Source organism: Pseudophryne corroboree, chromosome 6, assembly GCF_028390025.1.
Source record: "Pseudophryne corroboree isolate aPseCor3 chromosome 6, aPseCor3.hap2, whole genome shotgun sequence".
Classification (NCBI taxonomy): domain Eukaryota; kingdom Metazoa; phylum Chordata; class Amphibia; order Anura; family Myobatrachidae; genus Pseudophryne; species Pseudophryne corroboree.
The window spans coordinates 499,483,729-499,498,043 of NC_086449.1; the positions used below are offsets into that span (position 1 = coordinate 499,483,729).

Genomic DNA, 14,315 nt, shown 5'->3' on the forward strand with positions numbered 1-14,315 from the left:
GCTTGGGAAGCTGGGGATGGACCAGTCGCCATGAGCCATAAACAGCAAACGATTGGTGAGGACATGGAGAAGGATGATACCGATATGAAAAGGTACAAAACTCTCCATCACATCTCAATAAAATGATCTTCAAACTCCATAGACAACCATCAAGCATCAGCTGTCTGGTAGGGCTGTTTTCTTTGGTGTACTGTTACTTTTGCTATCTTGCCTATAAGGAAAGTGGACATGCAACTTGAATCTAATTTGGAGTGCATGCTGCGTGTCTCCTGTGGCCCAGATGTTTTTCTGGAATGTTCTGTTACAGTATGGGCTTATAATACTTTGGGCTCTTCTACTGAGGTCCTCTTAAATGCCTTTGTACCTAAGATGATCTGCCATTGAGATGCAGATGTTATTTTACGTCATGTTAGTATGGAGGTCTCCACTCAATTTGTCTCATCTATAGATGTTTTTAGTAATTCTTGACCTCCCTGGGTCTCACCAGCTAATTTATGTCTAATCTATCTCAATGGTAAGGCTTTGAGACTTTTACCTGCTTTACACCCTGGCACTTGCGTCTATGCTACAAACAGTATCCGCTGTGATGCCCTGCTTTTAGATACACAGTATATGGAGGGACTGCGACTTGTTTACTTGAATGGATCACATATTGATGTCACAAGGCTCAAAGACTGGCTATTCTTCTCTCCTAGTTCTTAGATATTTCTTGTATTTAGTGTGCGGTGCCTTTAAGTACTAATTACTATTTGTTTGTTTTGTGCACTGTCTGAACACTGCCATTTTATTGAGTCTTATGCACTGGGTGGAGAATTGTAGTTTGGGCTTGCATACAGGGCTAGCCGTATTTGGTGTTCTTCTGCATTTATTGATTTGACTTTTCACAATTGTGCTGGGCTGGACCAGTGTGCAAGTCTGTTCTGTACCATTCCAATTAATCTGAATCCTTACCTATTTCTTATATTCTCTCATTAATTATACTGGTGCATATTGTCTCTGTTGATAAGTAATAGATTAATGCTCAGTTTATTTGCTGTTTAACTTTATTCTTACGAGGCATTCTATTGATGGGGAGCACCCTGCTTTGCAATCATTTACAAGATAGCTCCCGCCAGCTATACCATGCTTGTATTATTGGATCTTAGGTTAGGGGTGGTAGGGTGACAGGGAATTCCATAGTTTGTGTTTAGCTTGTTGTTATTGTGCAAGGTATACCATAGTTGGCATTGGTATACAGGGAGGGTGGTGGTTTGTAATGTACTGTAGCTGGTAGTTAGGAATCCAGATATATCGTAGTCAGGGACTGATATACAGGGTGAAGGTTATTGCTAGGGTTTTATTTATTTATTTTTATTAAAACTTGTTAAACTTTTTACATAGTTACATTCTCTAATTTGGTTCTGGAGCATTCTGTTGCCATTTGGTGGCTGCATGTGGCAGCTGGTGCTTGGGCTTCTCTTTAGGCATGGGCTTAGTGGTCCTTTCACATGTTATTTTGATTTTCTTGTTAGATTTATTTGCTACAGTTTTCCTCTAGATCACAGGTTCTCAAACTCGGCCCTCAGGACCCCACACAGTGCATGTTTTGCAGGTCTCCTCACAGAATCGCAAGTGAAATAATTAGCTCCACCTGTGGACCTTTTAAAATGTGTCAGTGAGTAATTAATACACCTGTGCACCTGCTGAGTTACCTGCAAAACATGCACTGCGTGGGGTCATGAGGACCGAGTTTGAGAACCACTGCTCTAGATGATCTATGTCCTCCTCCTAGTGGGATGCTACACTTCTTTAAACTATAGTTTAGCATCTAGCTGATACTGTGGTCTTCTCATCCGAATACTTTCTTGAGTTGGTACAGCGTGGGCATAAAAACTGCTTTCCTGACCCTGCTTTGTGACCTGGGTGTCTTTGGTTCTTACCTCTACTGGTTATGTGAAGTTTTTTTTATCATGCTGTGATGTTATTCTATGTGGCTGTATGATGCATTCAGATTATTTGATATTGACTATTTATTTGTGTTGCCCACACTGGCTTAAGTGTGCTATTATGTGACCAGCAATCCTCAAGCCAATACTTTTATCCTTATGTTCTGTAGTATAGTATATCATCTTGCATTCATGAGCTATGTCTGAGATACTATGCTTCTTATACTGGCTTAAATAAACATTTTATAAATAGGAAGTATTTCTACTTTGATCTATTCAATACAATACAATCATTCATCTCCACCTACCCACAAGATGTAGAATAGACATGCATGTTCAACATATCTTCCCAACTACACAACATTTTTTGCTTTAAAATAATTTTGGGAAAAAAATTATAAAAAAATAAACAGGTATTTTGAGCAAACAGATAGCATAAGGTATTCTTCAAAATAATAGATTAAATGACAACCTTCCTTTGCTCCTTGCAAATTGTGTAAAGCAAGTCGAGCGGCTCCCCTCCGTGCGTAAGCTTTCCAGTAGTTTTTATTCAATGCAATAGCGAGATTGCAGTCCGATTCAGCAACAGCAAACCTAGGACAAATGTATGGCAAGAACAAAAACATCTGAGCTTTAGGGAAAGCAGAAGTCCTATAATGAAAGGTGGTCTATCAAAGCAGCATAAAGACAACTTACTTCTTTTGTCTGTAGAAAGCAGAAGCACGATTTGTAGGCAAGACTGCATTATATGGATCAGCATTCATGCCTTTTGTGTAGCACTCCACAGCTTCGTCATACTTTCCCGCTTTAAAATAATTATTTCCCTGAATTAAAATAAAACTAAATTAGCAATTAAATATTTAATTTATATATAACCAAGTATTTGTTTGAAGAACAAATAAAAAAAAAAAAAAAAGGATGGTACACATCAAAATGATTTCTTTAAAGCAAATTCACTATTGGGCATGGAAGAGAGACATACTGGTTTTTAATAGGAACAAATCAAAGCTATAAACATAACAAAAGAAAAAGATCAAGTAATTATTTAAATAATTCTTCTCCTAATCTTATAGTATCCTAACACTGCTAGTCAAATGTTTCAGTTGCAGTTTCTTGATACAGATGTTCCTTTTAGGGTTACATTTAGAGTAAGTTGCAGTTTAACGTAACTGTAAAATGACAGCAGCAAAATGACATCTAGAGATACGTGCACTCAAAGTATACTAGAAATAATGAACAATTAAGTCCTCTGGATTCAAGATATAGCAGTCATCACTATTAGATTGATGATCACTGCCATGCTGAAAATGTAGAAAAGAAAAAAAAAAAAGTTCCATCCACTAAAACAAGTTAGGTCTCATCAGCAAAAGTGGGTATTAGTGCCAGGCTAAGCCAGACTGTAACAGCAGGTGGTACCCTTGTCATAATGTGCAACCCAGACACAGCCTGGTCAGCGGAGTGCAGATAACCCTAATCGTTCTTGGAAAATCCTGGAAGGCAGTAACAGCTTGCGAATATAGTTCTATAAGTACCAGCATGCCCAAGCAGAAAATGTCTGCCCAGCTTGTCAAGGATTTGTGTCACGAAAGTACTCAATGTTTTATGACTTTTCATTCTTACAGTATACTGGAAGCAGAAGGTTCCAAGTATCCCATTCTGAGCGCTGATTGGCTCGGCCTGGATATTTTTTTTCAGTCTCCTTCATAGTATGATCAGCCTCAGGGGCAAATGCAGGACTTTTAAAGGGGGGTTTCCATATGGTTGATTTAACAAACAAAAAATTGATATATTTTAACACATGCACACACAGGAACCACACGAAAGGGACACCAAAGGGCACTCACCACTCTTCCACAAAATAGAACGAAAAAACCTTCCTTTAGTAAATATCAAAGTTTCAGAAAACATATGTACCTATGAGTCAGTAGGCTGACATTTCAGCCCTGCTGGACATTTGTCTAGAGAGTAGCAAAATTATAAATAAAATCAGCAGCATATCATAATAATAAAAAAAAAAATTAAAAAGGAATGAACATGTAATATCGCTTAACTGGGCCCCTTAAATATCAACCTTGCAATAATTGGTACCAAAGAAACACACTGCATCCCAAAGTGTAACACACGCTGACCTGGGGCTAAACCAAGAAGCTATTAACATCAGCAAACCAGGAGTGCCACTGCCGCGCCAGGTTACGAGTGAAAATCGGTACCCATCACGCATGCACACATAGCGGAGTGCAGAGCACTTGCTGCGTACCAATGCCACCAGCGCTTGCATTCCACGGCAGCTACTTGTTCAGAACTCCGAGGCGGTACGATAACATGGAGACAAAGCTCTCCGTCTCACAAAAAAAAAAAAAAAAAAGACTGGTGAGGAGCAGCGATGGATCGGCACAAGGGGCGGTTTCTAGGTACGCCAAGATTTAGTGGAAACTAGTAAGGCTACAGTGCTGGTGTTAATTTCCTATTATATTGGTGAGTGAGTGAGCTTTTATTTATTTTTAAATGTTTAGCAGCACAACTGCACTGGGAAAGCATTTTCAATATGATAGATACAATCACTATGAAAAATAGGATTTTGGTTACCTACCGGTAAATCCTTTTCTCGTAGTCCGTAGAGGATGCTGGGGTCCATATTAGTACCATGGGGTATAGACGGGTCCACCAGGAGCCATTGGCACGTTAAGCGTTTAATAGTGTGGGCTGGCTCCTCCCTCTATGCCCCTCCTACCAGACTCAGTCTAGAAACTGTGCCCGAGGAGACGACATACTTCGAGAAAAGGAATTACACAGATAGTGGCAAGATTCATACCAGCTCACACAAACATGAGAATCCGGCCAACATGCCGGAACAACTGCAGCAACAGCTGAAACAGTAAATAACGCAGAACTTACCTAGGAACCAGGTAACACTGAACCATAAAACCAATGCAGGAAAACGAAGCTCTGGGCGGGCGCCCAGCATCCTCTACGGACTACAAGAAAAGGATTTACCGGTAGGTAACCAAAATCCTATTTTCTCTTACGTCCTAGAGGATGCTGGGGTCCATATTAGTACCATGGGGATGTACCAAAGCTCCCAGTATGAGAGGGAGAGCGCGGAGGCTCCTGCAACACTGCTTGACCAAACTTGAGGTCATCAGAGGCCAAAGTATCGAACTTGTAAAATTTGACAAACGTGTTCGACCCAGACCAAGTAGCTGCTCGGCAGAGTTGTACTGCCGAGACACCCTGGGCAGCCACTTTACGAGTACAGTGGGCCTTTACAGATCTCGGACACTGCAATCCTGCCGTAGAATAAGCTTGCTGGATAGTGAACCTGATCCAGCGGGAAATCGACTGCTTAGAAGCAGGACATCCAATTTTCTTTGGATCATAGAGGACAAACAGTGAGTCACTTTTCCTATGATGAGCCGTCCTCTTCATGTAAATCTTCAAAGTCCTAACTACATCCAAGGCCTTTGAAGTAATTGAGGAGTCAGTAGCCACTGGCACCACAATAGGTTGGTTGATGTGGAAAGCCGACACAACCTTAGGTAGGAACTGTGGACGAGTCATAAGTTCCGCCCTGTCTTCATGGTAGATCAGATAGGAGCTTTTACAAGATAAAGCCCCCAATTCCGACACGCGTCGTGCAGAAGCCAAGGCCAACAAGGTGACCGCCTTCCACGTGAGAAACTTGAAGTCAGAATCCTGTAGAGGCTCAAACCAAGCAGATTGCAGGAACACCACATCAAGATCCCATGGAGCCGTAGGCGCCACAAAGGGTGGCTGGATGTGCAGAACCCCTTTCAAAAAGGTCTGAACCTCAGGAAGGAAGAAGATGGATGAAGCAGAGATCTGGATCTTGATGGAGCCCAGTCTCAGTCCCATATCCACCCCTGCTTGCAGGAAAAGGAGAAAACATCCAAGTTGAAACTCCACCGCCGGAAACTTCTTGGCCTCACACCAAGAAACATATTTCTTCCAAATGTGATGGTAACGTTAGACGTTACCCCCTTCCTGGCCTGTATCAGGGTAGGAATGACCTCACTCGGGATACCTTTCCGAGCTAAGATCTGGCGTTCAACCGCCATGCCGTCAAACGTAACCGCGGTAAGTCTTGATAAGCGAACGGAAGCAGATCCTCCCGAAGAGGTAAAGGCCGTGGATCTTCCAGCAGAAGATCCAGCAGATCCGCGTACCAAGCCCTCCTTGGCCAGTCCGGAGCAATGAGGATTGCCAGAACCTTTGTTCTTCTTACGAGCTGAAGAACCTTTGGTATCAGAGGAAGTGGAGGGAACACATACACTGACTTTAACACCCACGGTGTTACCAGTGCGTCCACCGCCACTGCCTGTGGATCTCTTGACCTGGAACAGTACCTCCGTAGCTTCTTGTTGAGGCGTGAGGCCATCATGTCTATGTAGGGAACCCCCCACCAACCGGTTACCACCTCGAACACCTCCGGATGGAGGCCCCATTCCCCTGGATGGAGATCGTGTCTGCTGAGGGAGTCTGCTTCCCAGTTGTCTACGCCCGAAATGAAGATTGCCGACAGCGTGCCTTTCTGCCCAGATGAGGATTTTTGGCACCTCTGACAGCCCTGCTCTTTGTTCCGCCTTGTCGGTTTATGTAGGCCACTGTGGTCACATTGTCCGACTGCACCTGAACAGCCGAACCTGTAGAAGGTGTGCTGCTTGAGAAGCGCGTTGTAAACAGCCCTGAGTTCCAGGATGTTTATTGGGAGAAGTGACTCTTGATCCGACCATCGTCCCTGAAATGTATCCCCCACAGCGACTGCCCCCCAACCTCTTAGACTTGCATCTGTGGTTAGAAGGATCCGGTCTTGAATTCTGAACCTTCTCCCTTCCAGAAGGTGTGGAAGTTGCAGCCACCAGAGGAGTGAAATTTTGGCTTTCAGAGACAGGCGTATCCTCTTGTGCATGTGTAGGTGAGAGCCCGGCAACTGGTCCAATAGGTCCAGCTGAAAGGGTCTAGCATGAAACCTGCCATACTGCAGAGTTCGTAGGCAGCAACCATCTTCCCCAGAAGGCGTATGCATTGATAAATTGATACCCGGACAGGCTTTAGGACATCCCGGACCATTGCTTGAATCACCAACACTTTCTCCACCGGGAGAAATACCCTCTGCACTTCCGTGTCGAGGATCATTCCCAGGAAAGACAGCTGCCTTGTCGGCTCCAGATGAGACTTTGGAAGGTTCAGGATCCAACCGTGCCTCCTGAGCAGCCGTGTCGTGAGTGCGATGGAACGCAACAACCTCTCCCTGGACGACGCCTTGATCAGGAGATCATCCAGATATGGAATTATGTTCACCCCGTTTGCGGAGGAGAACCATCATCTCCACCATCACCTTGTTGAAGATCCTTGGTGCTGTGGAGAGGCCAAACGGCAGCGCCTGGAACTGATAGTGATCGTCCATCAGCGCAAACCTGAGATATGCCTGAGGGGAATGTGGAGGTAAACATCCATGATGTCCAGGGGCACCAGGAACTCCCCCTCCGACAGTCCTGAGATGACAGCTCTCAGAGATTCCATCTTGAATTTGAACTCCCTGAGATAAGGGTTCAAAGATTTTAAGTTTAGAATAGGCCGTACCGAAACACCCGGTTTTGGTACCACAAAAAGGTTTGAATAATAACCCTTGTTCCACTGCTGAAGTGGGACCGGAACAATGACCTCTGACACCACCAATTTTCTGATGGCCTCCAGAAGAATTGTCCTGTCTGCCAGCAGGGCTGGCAAGCCTGACTTGAAGAAACGGTGAGGCGGGGGATCTTCAAACTCCAGTCTGTACCCTCTGGCTGAACTGCCGAAGTCTTGCCCCCACCTGACCATCCTCCAGGCCTAGTTGTCCACCGTCATGCGGAGGACTTAGGGGTATCAGAAGCGGGCTTCTGGGTCTGGAAACCTGCAGGAGCAGGTTTCTTTCCTTTGGCACGACCACCTCTGAAGAAGGTGTTCGAAGGCTTATTCTTTCTAGGCCTCGCGGGCCGAAAGGACTGTGACGTGGTAGACGAAAAGGGCTTCTTCGTAGCCAACGCAGCTGAGGGGAGAAAAGGAGACTTACCCGCGGTAGCCGTGGCAATCCATGCATCCAGCGCCTCCCCAAAGAGAGCCTGACCCTTGTATGGTAGGCCTTCCACACACTTACTGGATTCCGCGTCCGCAGACCAGTTGCGCAGCCAGAGACCTCTGCGAGCCGAGACGGACATGGAGGAGATCCCCGCAGCCATGGAACCCAGGTCCTTCACGGAATCCACCAGGAACCCTGCAGAAACCTGAATATTATGTAAAAATAAATCAACGTCACCTTTGTCCAGCGTAGTCGATTCCTCCTGCAGAGTGATTGCCACCTGGCAATAGCTTTAGCAATCCAAGCACAGGCAAAAGTAGGCCGCAATATAGCCCCTGAAGCCGTGTAAATGGATTTCAGCGTAGCATCCACCTTGCGATCTGTCGGGTCTTTTAACGCGGTAGATCCCGAGACCGGTAATACCACCTGTTTGGACAGCCTTGAGACAGAGGCGTCGACTATCGGTGGGGACTCCCATCTCTTCCTATCCTCCTCTGGGAAGGGAAAAGCTACCAAGACCCTCTTGGGAATCTGGAATTTCTTTTCCAGAGTTTCCCATGCCTTTTTAAAGATAGCATTCAATTCTTTGGATGCCGGGAAGGTCAAGGGGGGGCTTCTTATTATCTGTAAAAAAGACCTCCTCCACCTGTTCCGGAGTCGTGTCCGAAATGTGTAAAACAACCCTAACAGCCTCAATCATCAACTGCACCCCCTTGGCAAGTGATGCTGTCCCCATCAACACATCCCCATCACCGTCTGCTGCGTCATAGTCGGTGTCCGTGTCCTCCTGCATAATTGCCAGCGCACGTTTTTGAGAATGTACCGCAGGGGACCCCGAGGAGGCAGTATCAGACCATACCACCATAGAGGACTGGAGGACCTGAGTGGCATGCTCAGTCCTGGCTACCCTATCAGAAATCTGAGAAATAGTCCCCCTCAGAGAGACTAACCATTCTGGCTCTCTAGCTGGGATCTGCGCTAAAACAGTGCAATCCTGATTACATGGAATGGAGTCTTCCTGGGAAGACAACTCCTCTGCAGAATATGAAACAGTGTCCCTAGACATGTTGACACACAACCTCAAACACCCCACAAACACACAGGGTACTGGGCAGACAGAGTTTCCCCCCCAAGAATGGCAGAGAGACATAGAGATTGGAGCCAACCCACACATAGCGCTGTTAAGAGTATAGGGAAACCCTAAACCCACGCTGACTGTGTCCCTAATAGGTGACACAGCCTTAACACAGTTCCCCTCCCCCTTCTACAACCCCCTGGTACCGTACAGATAGCTGGAGTTGAGCAGGAGGGATCTGGCATCCACTGGCAGTGAGCTGCGGGCTGGAAAATGGCGCTGAACGCTGCTGGGTCCGCTCTGAGGAGTAGCTCCGCCCCCTCAATGGCGCTGTCTTCCCGCTCTATGCAGATTATACTGGCCGGAGGAGTTCAAGCTGGCTTGGATCCTTAGACCCAGACAGGCTGCTTGTGGTCAGTTTTGGGTCCGGAGCTGGCCCAGGGCGACCCCCCCCCCCCCCAGCGCCGCACAGCAGTACCGCTGAGCCTTCCAGGACCTACCCACTAGCCGCCTACATTCACACTCTCTCCCCGCTTGCAAGGGGGGACAGTGACTCACTCGCCAATTTTCAGCATCCTGAGGGGGTGGCGGCTGGCTGCCGGGGCGAGTGTTCCCCTGCGGCGGGGCACGATCAGACCCCTCTGGAGCTCAACGTCCAGTTAGCGGAGGGCAGTGGCTCAAGACCCCGCAGGGCGGACACTGCTCCCTTCCCTCAGTCCCACGCTGCAGGGAGGCTGTCGCCAGCAGCCTCCCTGTAAAAAAACAAACTCTGAAATAAAGAAAACTAAACTTAACCTAAGAGAACTCTGTAGAGCTCCCCTTGCTGTGACCGGCTCCTCCGGGCACATTTTCTAAACTGAGTCTGGTAGGAGGGGCATAGAGGGAGGAGCCAGCCCACACTATTAAACTCTTAAAGTGCCAATGGCTCCTGGTGGACCAGTCTATACCCCATGGTACTAATATGGACCCCAGCATCCTCTAGGACGTAAGAGAAACATAAAGTGGCACTAATGGCAACTTAGCTAAGGACCAGGCAAAGCATTCTTACCTTTTCTTTCTCTGCCAGAGCCTTTTCTGTATTAATAGTTATTCCATATTCATCTTCAGAATCAGACTCTGTGGACATGGATTCATTAGTATTGTCCTCTTTATCAAGCTCCTGCAATGCTTTGTCCTGTGTCAAATCAGACATATAACACATTCATACAAATCATGATGTGGTGATATTAATATCAAAATATAGAAAGCTAGCACTTAATATCAAAATATCAGTTTATTCCAGTCAATTTAATCGATAGCCTTCTCCAAAACGGCAATAACCTTTGAATTGAGTTTTTCGAAACGTTCAGACTTAGAAATGTTTAAACTTGCCATGTCTAGAAACATCCTATGTTAAGGAGCAGTAGGCACTCTTACAAAAGCAAAGTTAGAGTATATTTAAGAAGCACAAGGCCGTCAATACTCTTTTAAACTCTGTGCTGTAGATGTGAAAGGTAAAATAAAACAGTTTGATAAATTCCATTATATCTGTCACTTTCAGGTAAGTTATTAAGTCTGCAGTGGCACACACTGCTGTAAATACAGAATTATACAGTATCTACTAGTAGTCAGCTACTTAAGCTGTTATATGAACATTCAAAAAAAGTATGACAGCAAAAAAATCACTAAATGATTTGCTGAATGAACAGAGCTGGATGGCATTTTGTCCTTTGTTGCTTAAATTATAATTGATCCCATTCCATAAATCAAAGACACATTCAGAGTTCAGTCTGTCATCACCTTTTAAAAAAAATGTAGTGTTATGACAAATTACATAACTTAATAATTATTGTCACGACAGACATGTTGAGATCATGCTACATTTTGCATCCAACAGAAAGCCATCTTCAATATTTAGGGCAGTACTGCAACTATATATGTATGCAGGGCTGCCATCAGAGGACGGGGGTTGGGGGTGGAAGGTAGGGGGAAGTGCCGGAGCTGGAGTCCCAGGCTCAGACAGAGATGGGGCCCTGTCCCTGGCTCCTATCCAGGCCACATTATTATTACTCCTACTTGTCCAGCTACCATGGAGGCCAGGCAAGAGCAGCATCGGAGAAGACCCCCTGGCGCCTGTGCCCTTCACTTATGGCCGGCTGCTGGATCTCATTGACCACCAGACAGGCTCCTGAAACCCGGAAGTCAAGGCTCAAGCTCCCACTATCTGTGTGAGCACAGTTCCAGACAGCCACAGTGCAGAGATATGGATCTGGTACCCAGTGGTTAGTGTGTGCCAACACATCAGTGGTGTAAGATAAGATAAGATAAGAATAATTTATTGTCACTATAACATGAACATGTACAGCGAAAATAGGATTTTAATACCTACCGGTAAATCCTTTTCTCTTAGTCCGTAGAGGATGCTGGGGACTCCAAAAGGACCATGGGGTATAGACGGGATCCGCAGGAGACATGGGCACTTTAAGACCTTAAATAGGTGTGAACTGGCACCTCCCTCTATGCCCCTCCTCCAGACCTCAGTTATAGGAACTGTGCCAAGAGGAGACGGACATTTCGAGGAAAAGGATTTTGTTAAACTAAGAGTGAGATACCTACCAGCTCACACCACCACACACTGTACAACATGGCCTGTAACTACAACCAGTTAACAGCGTGAACCAAAACGATCAGCAACAGACTGACCTTAACCAAAACACAACCATTGTGTAACATAAGCAATAACCATTAACATGTACTGCAGATAGAGTCCGCACTGGGACAGGCGCCCAGCATCCTCTACGGACTAAGAGAAAAGGATTTACCGGTAGGTATTAAAATCCTATTTTCTCATTCGTCCTAGAGGATGCTGGGGACTCCAAAAGGACCATTGGGGTTTATACCAAAGCTCCAGACCGGGCGGGAGAGTGCGGATAACTCTGCAGCACCGATTGAGCAAACATGAGGTCCTCATCAGCCAGGGTATCAAACTTGTAGAATTTTGCAAAAGTGTTTGAACCCGACTAAGCAGCTGCTCGGCAAAGTTGTAATGCCGAGACACCCCGGGCAGCCGCCCAAGACGAGCTCACCTTCCTAGTGGAACGTGCCTTCACCGAATTCGGTAACGGCAATCCAGCCGCAGAATGGGCATGCTGAATCGTATTACAGATCCAGCGTGCAATAGTCTGCTTAGAAGCAGGAGCCCCAACCTTGTTGGAAGCATACAGGACAAACAGCGCCTCTGTTTTCCTAATCTGAGCCGTTCTGGCTACATAAATTTTCAAAGCTCTGACCACATAGAGCGACTTAGAATCAGCCAAGGCTTCAGTAGCCACAGGTACCACAATAGGTTGGTTCATGTGAAACGAAGAAACCACCTTTGGGAGAAATTGTTGACGAGTCCTCAATTCCGCTCTATCACCATGGAAAACCAAGTAGGGGCTTTTGTGAGACAAAGCCGCCAACTCTGACACCCGCCTTGCGGACGCCAAGGCCAATAGCATGACCACTTTCCAAGTGAGAAATTTCAACTTAACCTTTTGTAAAGGTTCAAACCAATGTGACGTCAGGAACCGTAACACCACGTTAAGGTCCCATGGAGCCACCGGGGGCACAAATGGAGGTTGGATGTGCAGTACCCCTTTCACGAAAGTCTGTACTTCTGGAAGCGAGGTCAATTCCTTTTGAAAGAAAATAGATAAGGCCGAAATCTGCACTTTAATGGAGCCTAACTTTAGGCCCGCATCCACACCTGCTTGCAAAAAATGGAGAAAACGACCCAGCTGAAATTCTTCCGTAGGCGCCATCTTGGATTCTCACCAAGACACATTTTTTCCAAATACGGTGGTAATGCTGCGCCGTTACCTCCTTCCTAGCTTTCACTAGAGTCGGAATGACCTCTCCGGGAATACCCTTTCGAGCTAGGATTTGGCGTTCAACCGCCATGCCGTCAAACGCAACCGCGGTAAGTCTTGGAACACGCACGGTCCTTGCTGTAATAGATCCTCTCTCAGAGGAAGAGGCCAGGGATCTCCTATGAGTAATTCCTGAAGATCCGGATACCAGGCCCTCCGTGGCCAATCTGGAACAATGAGTATTGCCTAAACCCTCGTTCTTCTTATGATCCTTAACACCTTTGGGATGAGTGGAAGTGAAGGGAACACATAGACCGACTGAAACACCCACAGTGTCACCAGCGCGTCCACTGCTATTGCTTGAGGGTCCCTCGACCTGGAACAATATGTCTGAAGCTTCTTGTTGAGGCGAGACGCCATCATGTCTATTTGAGGCAGTCCCCAATGACTTGTCACTTCTGCAAAGACCTCTTGATGAAGACCCCATTCTCCTGGATGGAGATCGTGTCTGCTGAGGAAGTCTGCTTCCCAGCTGTCCACGCCTGTAATGAAGAACGCTGACAGAGCGCTTGCATGTTTTTCCGCCCAGCGAAGAATCCTTGTGGCCTCCGCCATCGCCTGCTCTGCTCCTTGTTCCGCCCTGGTGGTTTATGTGCGCCACCGCTGTTATGTTGTCCGACTGAATCAGGATGGGTAGGCGGCAAAGGAGATGCTCTGCTTGTAGGAGGCCGTTGTAAATGGCCCTTAATTCCAGAATGTTTATGTGCAGACAAGCTTCTTGGCTTGACCATTTTCCCTGGAAATTTTCCCCGTGTGACTGTTCCCCAACCTCGGAGACTCGCATCCGTGGTTACCAGGACCCAATTCTGGATCCCGAACCTGCGACCCTCTAGAAGGTGAGAACTTTGGAGCCACCACAGGAGAGAAATCCTGGCCCTGGGGGATAGGCTTATCCTCTGGTGCATGTGTAGATGGGACCCAGACCACTTGTCCAACAGGTCCCACTGAAAAGTCCTGGCATGAAACCTGCCAAACGGAATGGCCTCGTAGGCCGCCACCATTTTCCCCAGCACTCGAGTGCATTGATGAAATCGACACTATGGCCGGTTTCTGAAGTTCCTTGACCATGTTCTGGATTTCCAGAGCTATTTCCAATGGAAGAAAAACTCTCTGTAGATCCGTGTCCAGAATCATGACCAAGAACGACAGCAGTGTTGTCGGAATCAACTGTGATTTTGGCACATTTAGGAGCCAGCCATGTTGCTGCAGAACCGTCAGGGAGAGCGCAACGTTTTTTCTTAACTGCTCCTGTGATCTCACCTTTATCAGGAGATCGTCCAAGTACAGGATAATTGTGACACCTTGCTTGCGCAGGAGCACCATCATTTCCGCCATTACCTTGGTAA

General features: G+C 46.4%; 1 protein-coding gene across 1 annotated transcript in view; it reads right to left on the minus strand.

Annotated features, from left to right (window-relative positions):
• Positions 1–14,315, minus strand: part of RPAP3 (RNA polymerase II associated protein 3) — a 255,507-nt gene that overhangs the window by 147,095 nt on the left and 94,097 nt on the right. Inside the window, exons 4-6 of the mRNA XM_063927361.1 lie at positions 10,128–10,253; positions 2,622–2,749; positions 2,398–2,519 (exon numbers count right to left, since the gene is read on the minus strand). Coding sequence (XP_063783431.1) covers positions 2,398–2,519; positions 2,622–2,749; positions 10,128–10,253 — 376 coding nt within the window. The remainder of the gene's footprint in view (positions 1–2,397; positions 2,520–2,621; positions 2,750–10,127; positions 10,254–14,315) is intronic.